General features: G+C 21.8%; 2 protein-coding genes across 2 annotated transcripts; both read right to left on the bottom strand.

Moving 5' to 3' along the window:
- Positions 1-229: 229 nt before the first annotated feature.
- On the bottom strand, positions 230-7,708 carry DDB_G0277655 (hypothetical protein; the record flags this gene model as incomplete). Its single annotated transcript, XM_637462.1, has 3 exons — positions 230-2,949; positions 3,628-4,161; positions 4,222-7,708. 3 exons carry the CDS (start codon positions 7,706-7,708, stop codon positions 230-232), a joined length of 6,741 nt encoding a protein of 2,246 aa, XP_642554.1.
- Positions 7,709-8,372: 664 nt separating this feature from the next.
- DDB_G0277653 (hypothetical protein) lies at positions 8,373-12,101 on the bottom strand (the record flags this gene model as incomplete). Its single annotated transcript, XM_637461.1, has 2 exons — positions 8,373-11,734; positions 11,780-12,101. 2 exons carry the CDS (start codon positions 12,099-12,101, stop codon positions 8,373-8,375), a joined length of 3,684 nt encoding a protein of 1,227 aa, XP_642553.1.
- Between the last annotated feature and the right edge of the window lie 322 nt (positions 12,102-12,423).

Here is a 12,423-nt window from a genome sequence, read left to right as displayed (position 1 = left end):
AAGTTAAATGATTTTCATAAATTGATTATTTTGATAATTTATTTTTTTATTTTTTTATTTTTTTATTTCCATATGACCACTGTGTAAATATTAGAAACAATTAAACAAATCATTAAAAAAAAAAAAAGATTTATTTTTATATAACAAAGTTAAATGATTTTCATAATAAAAAAATATCTTTCCGTTAATTTTTTTTTTTATTTTTTTTTATTTTTTTTTTTTTATTTTTTTAAGCGCCACAGATTTTTCTTTCCTTTTTTATTTTTAATGTAACATGATCTAAAACTGATTTAAAGTATAATTGAGTATCTGGTTGTTCAATAATTGGTTGAATGATTGAAACTTTATGATTTTGATTTTTTATTATAGATGCAAAATTCTCATCTAAATTATATTCTTCCTCATCATCTTCATAGTGATACTTTAATATTTTAATTATTTCTTTAATTGCTTTATTTCTAATTTCTAAATTATCATTTTGAATGAATTCACTATAGGTTGAGAAATTACGATCGTTACAAAGGTATACAACAAAAGCATTTAATAAAACCAATGGGAATTGTAAATCTCTACTTTCACACCATTCTAATTTTAATTTTGAAATATTCTTTACTTTTTCAAAATGATTTTCAAAGATGGATTTACATTCTAAATATTGTGAATGTTGATTGTCTGCCTTGGAGAAAGTTGGAAATCCATTGAGTTTGATATTATAATTATTTAATAGGAATGACATTATATCATCTCTATTATTATATAATGCACTTGAATAAATTAAAATGTGGAAATTTGATACAAAGAAATTGTGTTGTATAAATCTTTGAATTTCATTTACATTCATTACTCTACAAATTGACTGTATGACATCTTGTTGGAAGTTAAATGAATTTATAGGTTTTGAAATTGGTTTAAATGGTTCAATTAATTTATCTGAATTCCAATTAATTTTAACTGATGATTCATTTGGTATTGGTTTTTCAAAATTATCAATTTTTAAAATTCTACTTTCAATTGTTGATGTCGTTACTGTTGTTACTGTTGTTTTTGGTGGTGGTAATTCTATTATTTTTAAATTTGAAAATATTATGCCAGTTGGTAATAATGATTCATATGGTGAATTGAATTGATAAACTTGATGCTTCATTAAAATTTCATTTTTATTCATATATTGTTCAATCCAATCTAATAATTCCCAAAATAAATCTTTTCTACCAATATCTAAACTGAATTTTAAATCTGCATTTAATGAATGCTTAAAGAAATCTCTATCTTTACCATCAACAATCTCATCTCTATTACTAAGGTTTGTACAAATATCATGTGATAATTGTTTAATTAATTCTTTTAATATTGTATCGAATTGAGTTATGTACTTTTTATTATTATTATTATTATTATTATTATTATTTGCATTATCTCTACCCAAAATATAATCATATGTGAATAAATATAAATTTAAATATTGTTTTAAATAATTGTAGAAAGCAGAATCATTTCGACGTCTTTGATTAAACATTTTAATTTTAGGCCCAGAGAGTATGTATTTTGATAATTTTGGAGATCTGATATTGAGATGGAAAAAGATACGATAGACATCCAATTTAAATGTAAATAATTGTTGAGGAATAATTGATCTAATATATTCTAATTGATCGACTGATATACCTTTAAATCTAATTAACTGATCATATAAATAATTTATAATGATGCTATATGATTCCACTCGATCCTTTATTGGTTTATCAATGGGTTTTTTAAACTTTTCCACAACCATTTCAATTGATTTGATTGATTTGTTGATATAGTTATTATCAAGTTCCTTCAGTTTACAACATAAAACATTTTCTCTATTAATAAAATCTCTCATTTGACCTAGTTCTCCAGTTCCAAAATTAAAGTTATCAAAACTATTAAATAATAATTGAAATACATTTAAATTATTTTTAAGTAATGATTTAAATAACATTAAACTTAATCCCCCCATCATGAAATCTTGAAGTTTACTAATTTTCAAATCTAAAGGTGGTATTACATCTGTTACACTTGAGAAGAATTTTATGAGAATTTCATAATTATTACCAATCTGTTTAAAAGAGTGTTCATTAAAATAATTCCAAACTTTCATTAAAACTTCTTTTTCTTTTGGTAGTTTGAAATAATGAAATCCTGAAACATCCAATCTAAATCTTGCACTAAAAGCACCATCATACATTTTGATTTTATCAACATCTCCTTCTCTCATTGCACTTAAATAAAGTAAGGTTTTTAGTGAACTGGATGAATCATTAAAAGTTAATGGTATATCAAAACCATTAAGAAATTCTCGTCGTTTATTAACATTTTTTACTTGTAGTAGTTGTATTTGTTGTTTTTGTTGTTGTTTTTGTTGTTGTTGTTGTTGTTGTTGTTGTTGTTGTTGTTGTTGTTGTTGTTGTTGTTGTTGTTGTTGTTGTTGTTGTTGTTGTTGTTGTGTATCAATATCTTCGTTTTCTTCATCTTCTTCATCATTTTCACATCCTTCATTATTATCACAATTATCACTATCAATATCATTTTCATTTTCATAATCTTCCTCATCATTTTCACTTCCTTCGTCACTATTATCACTATTATCACTGTTATTAATATTGTTCTTTTTATTTAAATTCGATTCAGATAATTTTAGTTTTTTATTTGTTGACGGCTCTTGTTGTTTTTGATTATTTATTAATGACAATGGTGGTATTGAATATAATGATGGATTACTAAAAATGTATTCAGCGATTGTAGTTTTAGGAGTTTTTCTACGTGCTGATTTTCTTTTAAATTCTTCACTAATTAATTTAATACCATAATTTTTAAAATTTATTGATTCTAAATTTACTAGTTCTTTAATTGTTTCTAAATTTAAACATTTAATTGCAAATTCAAATGTTGTTGGATAAATTATAATTGAATATGGTTCATTAACTAATAATTATTAGTTAATGAACCATATTCAATTATAATTTAGCCATCACAATTAAATCAGTAATTTCAAATTCATCTCTTCTATATTTCATTAATAATTCAATAATTTCTAAATAGTCTTCATCTTTATATTTATTTTTATTATTATTATTAATATTATTATTATTTTCTATTAAAGTTTCTTCTTGTGGTGGTTGTTTTTTTGATAATTTTAAAAAAAGATCTTTAATGGAAAAATGATCAATTTCTATGTGATCATTATGTTTGATTTTATCTTTAATTAATGGGAGTAGATCATTTTTTATCATTATTTGTAAAGAGTGAGTGTTTCCAAATAAATATAATGTTTACAATAGATGTAAATTAATTTACAAGTTGGATGTCAGTCAGTTTTTTATTTTTTAATTTAATTAAATTATTTTTTTTGTTTTTGGATAAGGTTATTTAAAAAAAAAAAAAGATTAAAAATTTAATATCTTTTTTTATTTTTTTATTTATTTTAATTTATTGTTATTTATTAATTTTTATTTATTTTTATTTTTATTTTTATTTTTTTTATTATTTTTCTATTTTATAACCAAGTTAAATGATATTTATAAATTGGATGTTTTGATAATAATTTTTTTAAATGTTTTAATAAATTATTATCATTTTTAAAATTATTAATTAAATTTTTACAATTTCCAACTTTATAATAATATTTAATAATATGAATATTTTTCATTCGTAAAGTATCACTAATTAAATTTTTAGTGATTTTGAATTGATTTGGATAATATTTAAGAATGAGATTACAAGTTTTAATATCACCATTAATAAAAGCATGTATGAATGGATTTTCATCATAATCAATGGATCGAGTTCTAATTTTTCTTCTCTCTTTTAATTCTAATAAAGATTGAACCAAAGCTGATTTAAAGTATAATTGAGTATCTGATTGTTCAATAATTGATTTAATGAGTGAAACTTTATGATTTTCATATTTTATTAACGATGCAAAACTCTTATCTAAATTATAATCTTCATCTTCATCATTATAAAGTATCTCCATTAATATAATAATTGTTTTTTTCATTACTTTATTTCTAATTTGTAAACTATTATTTTGAATGAATTGATTATAGTCTGAGATATTATCTTGATCACAAAGGTATACAACAAAAGAATTTAATAAAACCAATGGAAATTCAAAATATCTTTTTTCAAGCCAATCTAATTTTAATTTTGAAATATTCTTTACTTTTTCAAAATGATTTTCATAGATGAATTTACATTCTAAATATTGTGAATAATTCTTATTTACTTCAGAGAAAGTTGGAAATGCATTGAATTTGATATTATAATTATTTAATAGGAATGACATTATATCATCTCTATTATTATATGCTGCATATGTGTATATTAAAAGTTGGAAATTTGATACAAAAAAATTGTGTTGTATAAATCTTTGAATTTCATTTACATTCATTACTTTACAAATTGATTCTATGACATCCTGTTGGAATTTAAATGAATTTATAAGTTTTGAAATTGGTTTGAATGGTTTAATTAATTTATCTGTATTCCAACCAATTTTAACTGATGATTCATTTGGTATTGGTTTTTCAAAATTATCAATTTTTAATATTCTACTTTCAATTGTTTTTGTTGTTTTTGTTTTTGGTGATGGTAATTTTATTATTTTTACATTTAAAAATATTGCACCAGTTGGTAATAATGATTCATATGGTGAATTGAATTGATAAACTTGATACTTCATTAAATTTTCATTTTTAATCATATATTGTTCAATCCAATCTAATAATTCCCAAAATAAATCTTTTCTACCAATATCTAAACTAAATCTTAAATCTGCATTTAATGAATAATTAAAGAAATCTTTACCATCAACAATACTATCTCTGTTACTAACGTTTGTACAAATATCAAATGATAATTGTTTAATTAATTCTTTTAATATTGTATCGAATTGATTTATAAACTTCCTGGTATTATTATTATTATTATTATTATTATTATAATTATTATTGTCATCAGCACCACTACCACTACTACTTGAATTCTCTCTACCTAAAATATAATCATATGTGAATATATCTAATTTTAAATATTTTCTTAAATCTAATGCAGAAGGTCCTAGATTTGAATGGATATTGTAGAGACCAGAATGATTTGCGTAATGATTTGGAGTGCCTTCAGTATACAGACTAATTCTAGGCCTAGTGAGTATGTATTTTGTTAATTTTCGAGATCTGATATTGAGATAGAAAAAGGTACGATAGAGTTCACATTTGAATGCTAATAATTGTTCAGGAATAATTGATCTAATATAATCTAATTGATCGACTGATATACCTTTAATTCTAATTAATTGATCGTATAAATGATTTAAAATGATGCTAAATGATTCTACTCCATTCTCTATTGGTTCAGAAATGAATTTATTATACTTTTCCACGGCCATTTCAATTGATTTGATTAATTGATTGATATATTTATTATCAATTTGCATGATTTTACCACCACTACCAAATAAAATCTTTTCTTTATTTAAAAGATTGTTCACTTCCACTACTAATTCACTTAAAAAATTGAAGTTGTCAAAACTATTTAATAATAATTGAAATACATTTAAATTATTTATAATTAATGTATTAAATAATATTAAACCTAATCTCTTCATAATGAAATCTTCAAGATTACTAATTTTCAAATCTAATGGTGATATTACATCTGTTACACTTGAGAAGAATTCCATGAGAATTTCATAATTATTACCAATCTGTTTAAAAGAGTGTTCATTTAAATAATCCCAAACTTTCATTAAAACTTCTTTTTCTTTTGGTAATTGGAAATAATGAAATCTTGAAACATCTAATCTAATTACTGGATTCCAACTTTTATCTAATCTTTCCATTGTATCAATATCTCCTTCTTTCATTGCATTTAAATAAATTGAAGTTACAGATGAATATCTTTCTGATAAATTATAAACTGTTGCTTTTCTAAATTTATTAAAATTATTAAAAAACTCTCGTTGTTTATTAACGTTTACTTCTTCTTCAACTTCATTTTCAATTTCCAAATCTGAATATATTTCGAATTCCTCTTGAATACCAACATCAACTTCTTCTTCTTTTTCTTCATCTTGTTCACTTTCATCTTGATTATTAAAACTACTTTCATTTTTGTAAAAATGATGGTATTGTAGAATTCCAGAACCTGAGCCTTGAGGAGGAGTTTTTGGTGGTACTTTACCAAGTTGTTTAATTTTTCCACCATACTTCTTTGAATAATAAAAATAAAAGTTTTTTTGATTTGGGAAATGTAATGCTGCAAATTCTTGTAATTTTAATAAATGATTTGAATCTTTTTGATCAATATTATCTATTTTATCTAAAATCTCTTTTGTTTCTTTTGTATCTAATGATGGAGTTCCATACTTTAGTATAATTTGAATATTAACTTTTAATCTTTCATATGGATGATACATTTTGAGAAATGAATTCACATTATTATTTTTAAACTCTCCTTTTACTATATCTAATTCCATAAATGATTTTAATAAAATGCTTGATTTTAATTTTATAAATTCTTCAAATTTAATATATTCATACTTTATTTTTTTGTCATGACCTTCTTCATCTTCTTCATCTTCATCATCATCTTCTTCTTCATCATCTTCATCTTCTTCATCATCTTCATCTTCATCATCATCATCATCATCATCATCATCTTCATCTTCATCTTCATCATCATCATCTTCTTCTTCATCATCTTCATCACCATCATCTTCACCTTCATCTTCATCACCTTCATCTTCGGCACCATCGTCTTCATTTTCTTGAACATCTTCATCTTCTACACCATCATTTTCATCTTCTTCACTAGTAGTATTATCGTTTTTGTTATTAAAATTTGAAAGTAAAATTTCAGATAGTTTTAATCTTTTATTTTTTGATTGTGTTTGTTGTTTTTGATTATTTATTAATGATAATGGTGGTGGTATTGAATATAATGATGGATTATTAAAAATGTATTCAGTGATTGAAGTTTTAAGAGTTTTTCTGTGTGCTGCTAATGATAATGATTTTCTTTTAAATTTTTCACTGATTAATTTAATACCATAATTTTTAAAATTTATTGATTCTAAATTTATTAGTTCTTTAATTGTTTCTAAATTTGATTTTATAATTGCAAATTTAAATGCTGTTGGATAAATTATAACTGAATATGGTTCATTAACTAATAATCTAATAACATCTGGAGAATTTGTAATTACTGCCATCTTTATTAAATCAGTAATTTCAAATTGATCTCTTCTATGTTTCATAAATAATTCAATAATTTCTAAATAATCTTCATCTTTATATTTATTATTATTATTATTATTATTATTATTATTATTATTATTATTATTATTATTATTAGATATATTAAAAAGAGTTATTTCTTTTTGATTATATGGTTGTATTGGTTGTGTTTTTGATAATTTTAAAAAAAGAATTTTTATTGAATTATGATCTATTTCTATATGATCACCATGTTTGATTTTATCTTTAATTAAAGGGAGTAGACCATTTCTTATCATTATTTGTAAAGAGTATGTATATTTAAATTTACATCTATTGTAAACATTATAATTATATGGTTCATCATATTCAATCCATCGATTGTTGTGAACTTGATTGAGTATCTCGTTGAATATAAATTTATTTTTAAAAACTTTCCAAAATAATATTTCTATCTCTTCCGTCATTCTTTGTTTTTTTTATTTATTTATTTTAATTTTACAACAGAAATGAACATGAAAAATGTTTTTCAATTTTTTTTTAATTTTTTTTTTTTTTTTTTTTTTTTGGAAAGAAATTAGAAAAAATAAAAAAAAAAAAAGAAAAATTAAGGAGACCAATCCAATAATATTCAATTTTATTAAATATTTAATAATGTTAAATCAAAATTGTGCAAAAATCTTTTTTCAAAAAAAAAAAAAAAAAAAAAATATTGGTGGGAATTTTTTTATTTTAACAAAATACCACAATTTACAAACAAAGTTTTAATATTTATTTTTAATTTTTTTTTTGGTAGAAACTGGTTTTAATTGTCTAAAACACTGGCAAATCCTTTTTATGCCATAAAAAAAAATTCTTACTTTTAACAAAATCCCACTTTTTGAATTTGTTGTGTTATTTTTCATTTTTTTTTTTTTTTTTTTTAACATTCATTTAATTTTATTTATTTTTAATTTGGATTTTGCATGAGATTAAAAATGATATAAAATATAAAAGATATGAATGGAACCATTACGGTTTTTTTTTTTTTTTTTTTTTTTTTTTTTTTTTAATTATTTATCATTTTTATTTAATTATTTTATTTATTTGTTTTTTTTATTTATTTTTATTATTATTATTTTTTATTTTGTTTTATAACCAAGTTAAATGATATTTATAAATTGGATGTTTTGATAATTCATTTTTTAAATGTTTTAATAAATTATTATCATTTTTAAAATTATTAATTAAATTTTTACAATTTTCAACTTTGTAATAATATTTAATAATATGAATATTTTGCAATTGTAAAGCTTCAGTGATTGAATCTTTATTGATTTTAAATTGATTTGGATAGTATTTGAGAATGAGATTACAAGTTTTAATATCACCATTAAAAAAAGCTTGTGAGAATGAATTTCCACAATATTCAATCAATGGAGAATTAATTTCATCAGTTTTTCTTTTCTTTATTATTTCCAATAAAACTTGATCCAAAGCTGATTTAAAGTATAGTTGAGTATCTGATTGCTCAATAATTGATTTAATGAGTAAAACTTTATGATTTTCTTCTTTTATTACCGATACAAAATTCTCATTTAAATTATATGTTTCATTTTCATCTTCATCGTGCACCCCCATTAATGTTTTAATTGTTTCTTTAATTGCTTGTTTTCTAATTTCTAAATCTTCATTTTGAATGAATTTATTATATGTTGAGATATTGAATTGATTACAAAGGAAAAAAACAAAAGCATTTAATAAAACCAATGGGAATTGTAAATCTCTTCTTTCACGCCATTCTAATTTTAATTTTGAAATATTCTTTACTTTTTCAAAATGATTTTCAAGGATGAATTTACATTCTAAATATTGTGAATGTTTCTTTTCTTCCTCAGAGAAAATTGGAAATGTATTAAATTTGATATTATAATTATTTAATAGGAATGACATTATGTCATCTCTATTATTATATACTGCACATGAATAAATTAAAATATGGAAATTTGATACAAAGAAATTGTGTTGTATAAATCTTTGAATTTCATTTACATTCATTACTCTACAAATTGATCGTATGACTTCTCGTTGGAATTTAAATGAATTTATAAGTTTTGACATTGGTTTGAATGGTTCAATTAATTTATTTTCATTCCAACCAATTTTAACTGATGATTCATTTGTTATTGGGTTTTCAAAATTATCAATTTTTAATATTCTACTTCCAATTGTTGTTGTTGTTTCTTTTGCTTTTACTGTGGCTGTTGTTGTTGTTGTTGGTGGTGGTAATTCTATTATTTTTACTTTTGAAAATATTGTACTAGTTGGTAATAATGATTCATATGGTGAATTGAATTGATAAACTTGATACCTCATTAAATTTTCATTTTTAATCATATATTGTTGAATCCAATCTAATAATTCCCAAAATAAATCTTTTCTACCAATATCCAAACTATATTTTAAATCTTTATTAAATGAAACCATAAAGAAATCTTCACCATCAAGAATTTCATCTATATTACTAACATCTGTACAAATATCAAGTGATAATTGTTTAATCAATTCTTTTAATATTGTATCGAATTGATTTATAAACTTCTTGTTATTATTATTATTATTATTTTCATAAGCACCACCACTACCACTACTACTTGTATTCTCTCTACCTAAAATATAATCATATGTGAATAAATCTAATTTTAAATATTTTCTTAAATCAAGTGTATAAGATCCTTCGCTTGTATAGACATTGTAGAGAGGAGAATGATTTCGATTGCCTTCAGTAAACAGACTAACTCTAGGCCTAGAGAGTATGTATTTTGTTAATTTTCGAGATCTGATATTGAGATAGAAAAAGATACGATAGACATCCCATTTGAATGCTAATAATTGTTGAGGAATAATTGATCTAATATAATCTAATTGATCGACTGATATACCTTTAATTCTAATTAATTGATCGTATAAATGATTTAAAATGATGCTAAATGACTCTACTCCATTCTCTATTGGTTCAGAAATGAATTTATTATACTTTTCCACGGCCATTTCAATTGATTTGATTAATTGATTGATATATTTATTATCAAGTTGTATGATTTTACCATCACTACCAAATAAAATCTTTTCTTTATTCAAAAGTTTGTTCATTTCCACTACCACTCCATTTAAAAAATTAAATTTATCAAAACTATTTAATAATAATTGAAATACATTTAAATTATTTTTAGTCAATGAATTAAATAACATTAAACTTAATCTCGCCATCATGAAATCTTCAAGATTACTAATTTTCAAATCTAATGGTGATATTATATCTGTTACACTTGAGAAGAATTCCATGAGAATTTCATAATTATTACCAATCTGTTTAAAAGAGTGTTCATTTAAATAATCCCAAACTTTCATTAAAACTTCTTTTTCTTTTGGTAATTGGAAATAATGAAATCTTGAAACATCTAATCTAAATACTGGACCCGAGGCACCATCATAAATTTTGATTTTATCAAGCTTTTTCATTGTATCAATATCTCCTTCTTTCATTGTATTTAAATAAATAGAAGTTACAGATGAATATCTTTCGGATAAATTATAAACTGTTGCTTTTCTAAATTTATTAAAATTATTGAAATACTCTCGTTGTTTATTAACGTTTTCTTCTTCTTCTTCTTCAACCTCATTTTCAATTTCCCAATCTGAATATGTATCTAATTGCTCTTGAATACCAACATTAACTTGTTCTTTACTTTCATCATTTCTACCATACTTCTTTGAATAATAAAAACAAAAGTTTTTTTGGTTTGGGAATTGTAATGCTGCCAATTCTTGTAATTTATATAAATGATTTGAATCTTTCTCATCAATATTATCTATTTTATCTAAAATCTCTTTTATTTCTTTTGTATCTAATGATGGAGTACCATACTTTAGTATAATTTGAATATTAACTTTTAATCTTTCATATGGATGATACATTTTGAGAAATGAATTCACTGTATTTTTTTTAAACTTTCCTTTTACTATATCAAATTCCATTAATGATTTTAATAAGCTGCTTGATTTTAACCCTATAAATTCTTCAAATTCAATATATTCATATTTTATTCCTTCTTCATCATCTTTTTGATTATTTATTAATGATAATGGTGGTGGTATTGAATATAATGATGGATTATTAAAAATGTATTCAGTGATTGTAGTTTTAAGAGTTTCTCTATGTGCTGCCAATGATAATGATTTTCTTTTAAATTCTTCATTGATTAATTTAATACCATAATTTTTAAAATTTATTGATTCTAAATTTATTAGTTCTTTAATTGTTGCTAAATTTGATTTTATAATTGCAAATTCAAATATTGTTGGATGAATTATAACTGAATATGGTTCATTAACTAATAATCTAATAACATCTGGTGAATTTGTAATTACTGCCATCTTTATTAAATCAGTAATTTCAAATTCATCTCTTCTATGTTTCATTAATAATTCAATTATTTCTAAATAATCTTCATCTTTATATTTATTTTTATTATTATTATTATTATTAATATTTATACTAAAAATAGTTATTTCAATTTGACTATATAGTTGTACTGGTGGTGTTTTTGATAATTTTGAAAAAAGATATTTTATTGAATTACGATCTATTTCTATATGATCACCATGTTTGATTTTATCTTTAATTAATGGGAGTAGATCATTTTTTATCATTATTTGTAAAGAGTGGGTATATTTAAATTTACATCTATTGTAAACATTATATTTATTTGGTTCATCATATTCAATCCATTGATTGTTGTGAACTTTATTAAATATCTCGTTGAATATAAATTTATTTTTAAAAACTTTCCAAAATAATATTTCTGTCTTTTCTGTCATCTTTTTTGTTTTTTTTTTAATTTTGCTACCAACAAACGCTGATTATAATTATAATGATGGTTATGAAAAAAAAAAAAAAAAAAAAAAAAAGATAATATAAATGTATGTTAAAAGTTATAAATTTGTAAAAAAAAACATGTACAAATGTATAATAATTATAAAAACTGATTTGTAAAATAAAAAAAAAGAATTTATAAAAAAGAAAAAGTTAAAAAAAAAAAAAAAAAAAAAAAATTAAAAAAAAAAAAGTGATGACGTATTATTTTTTTTACTGAAAATTACATCAACTTTTCATAATAATTCCCTTGTTTTACTCGAAAAA

This window comes from Dictyostelium discoideum (genome assembly GCF_000004695.1).
Source record: "Dictyostelium discoideum AX4 chromosome 2 chromosome, whole genome shotgun sequence".
Classification (NCBI taxonomy): Eukaryota; Evosea; class Eumycetozoa; order Dictyosteliales; family Dictyosteliaceae; genus Dictyostelium; species Dictyostelium discoideum.
Note: the sequence above shows the minus strand (reverse complement) of the source record. Positions and strands in the feature narration are given on the sequence as shown.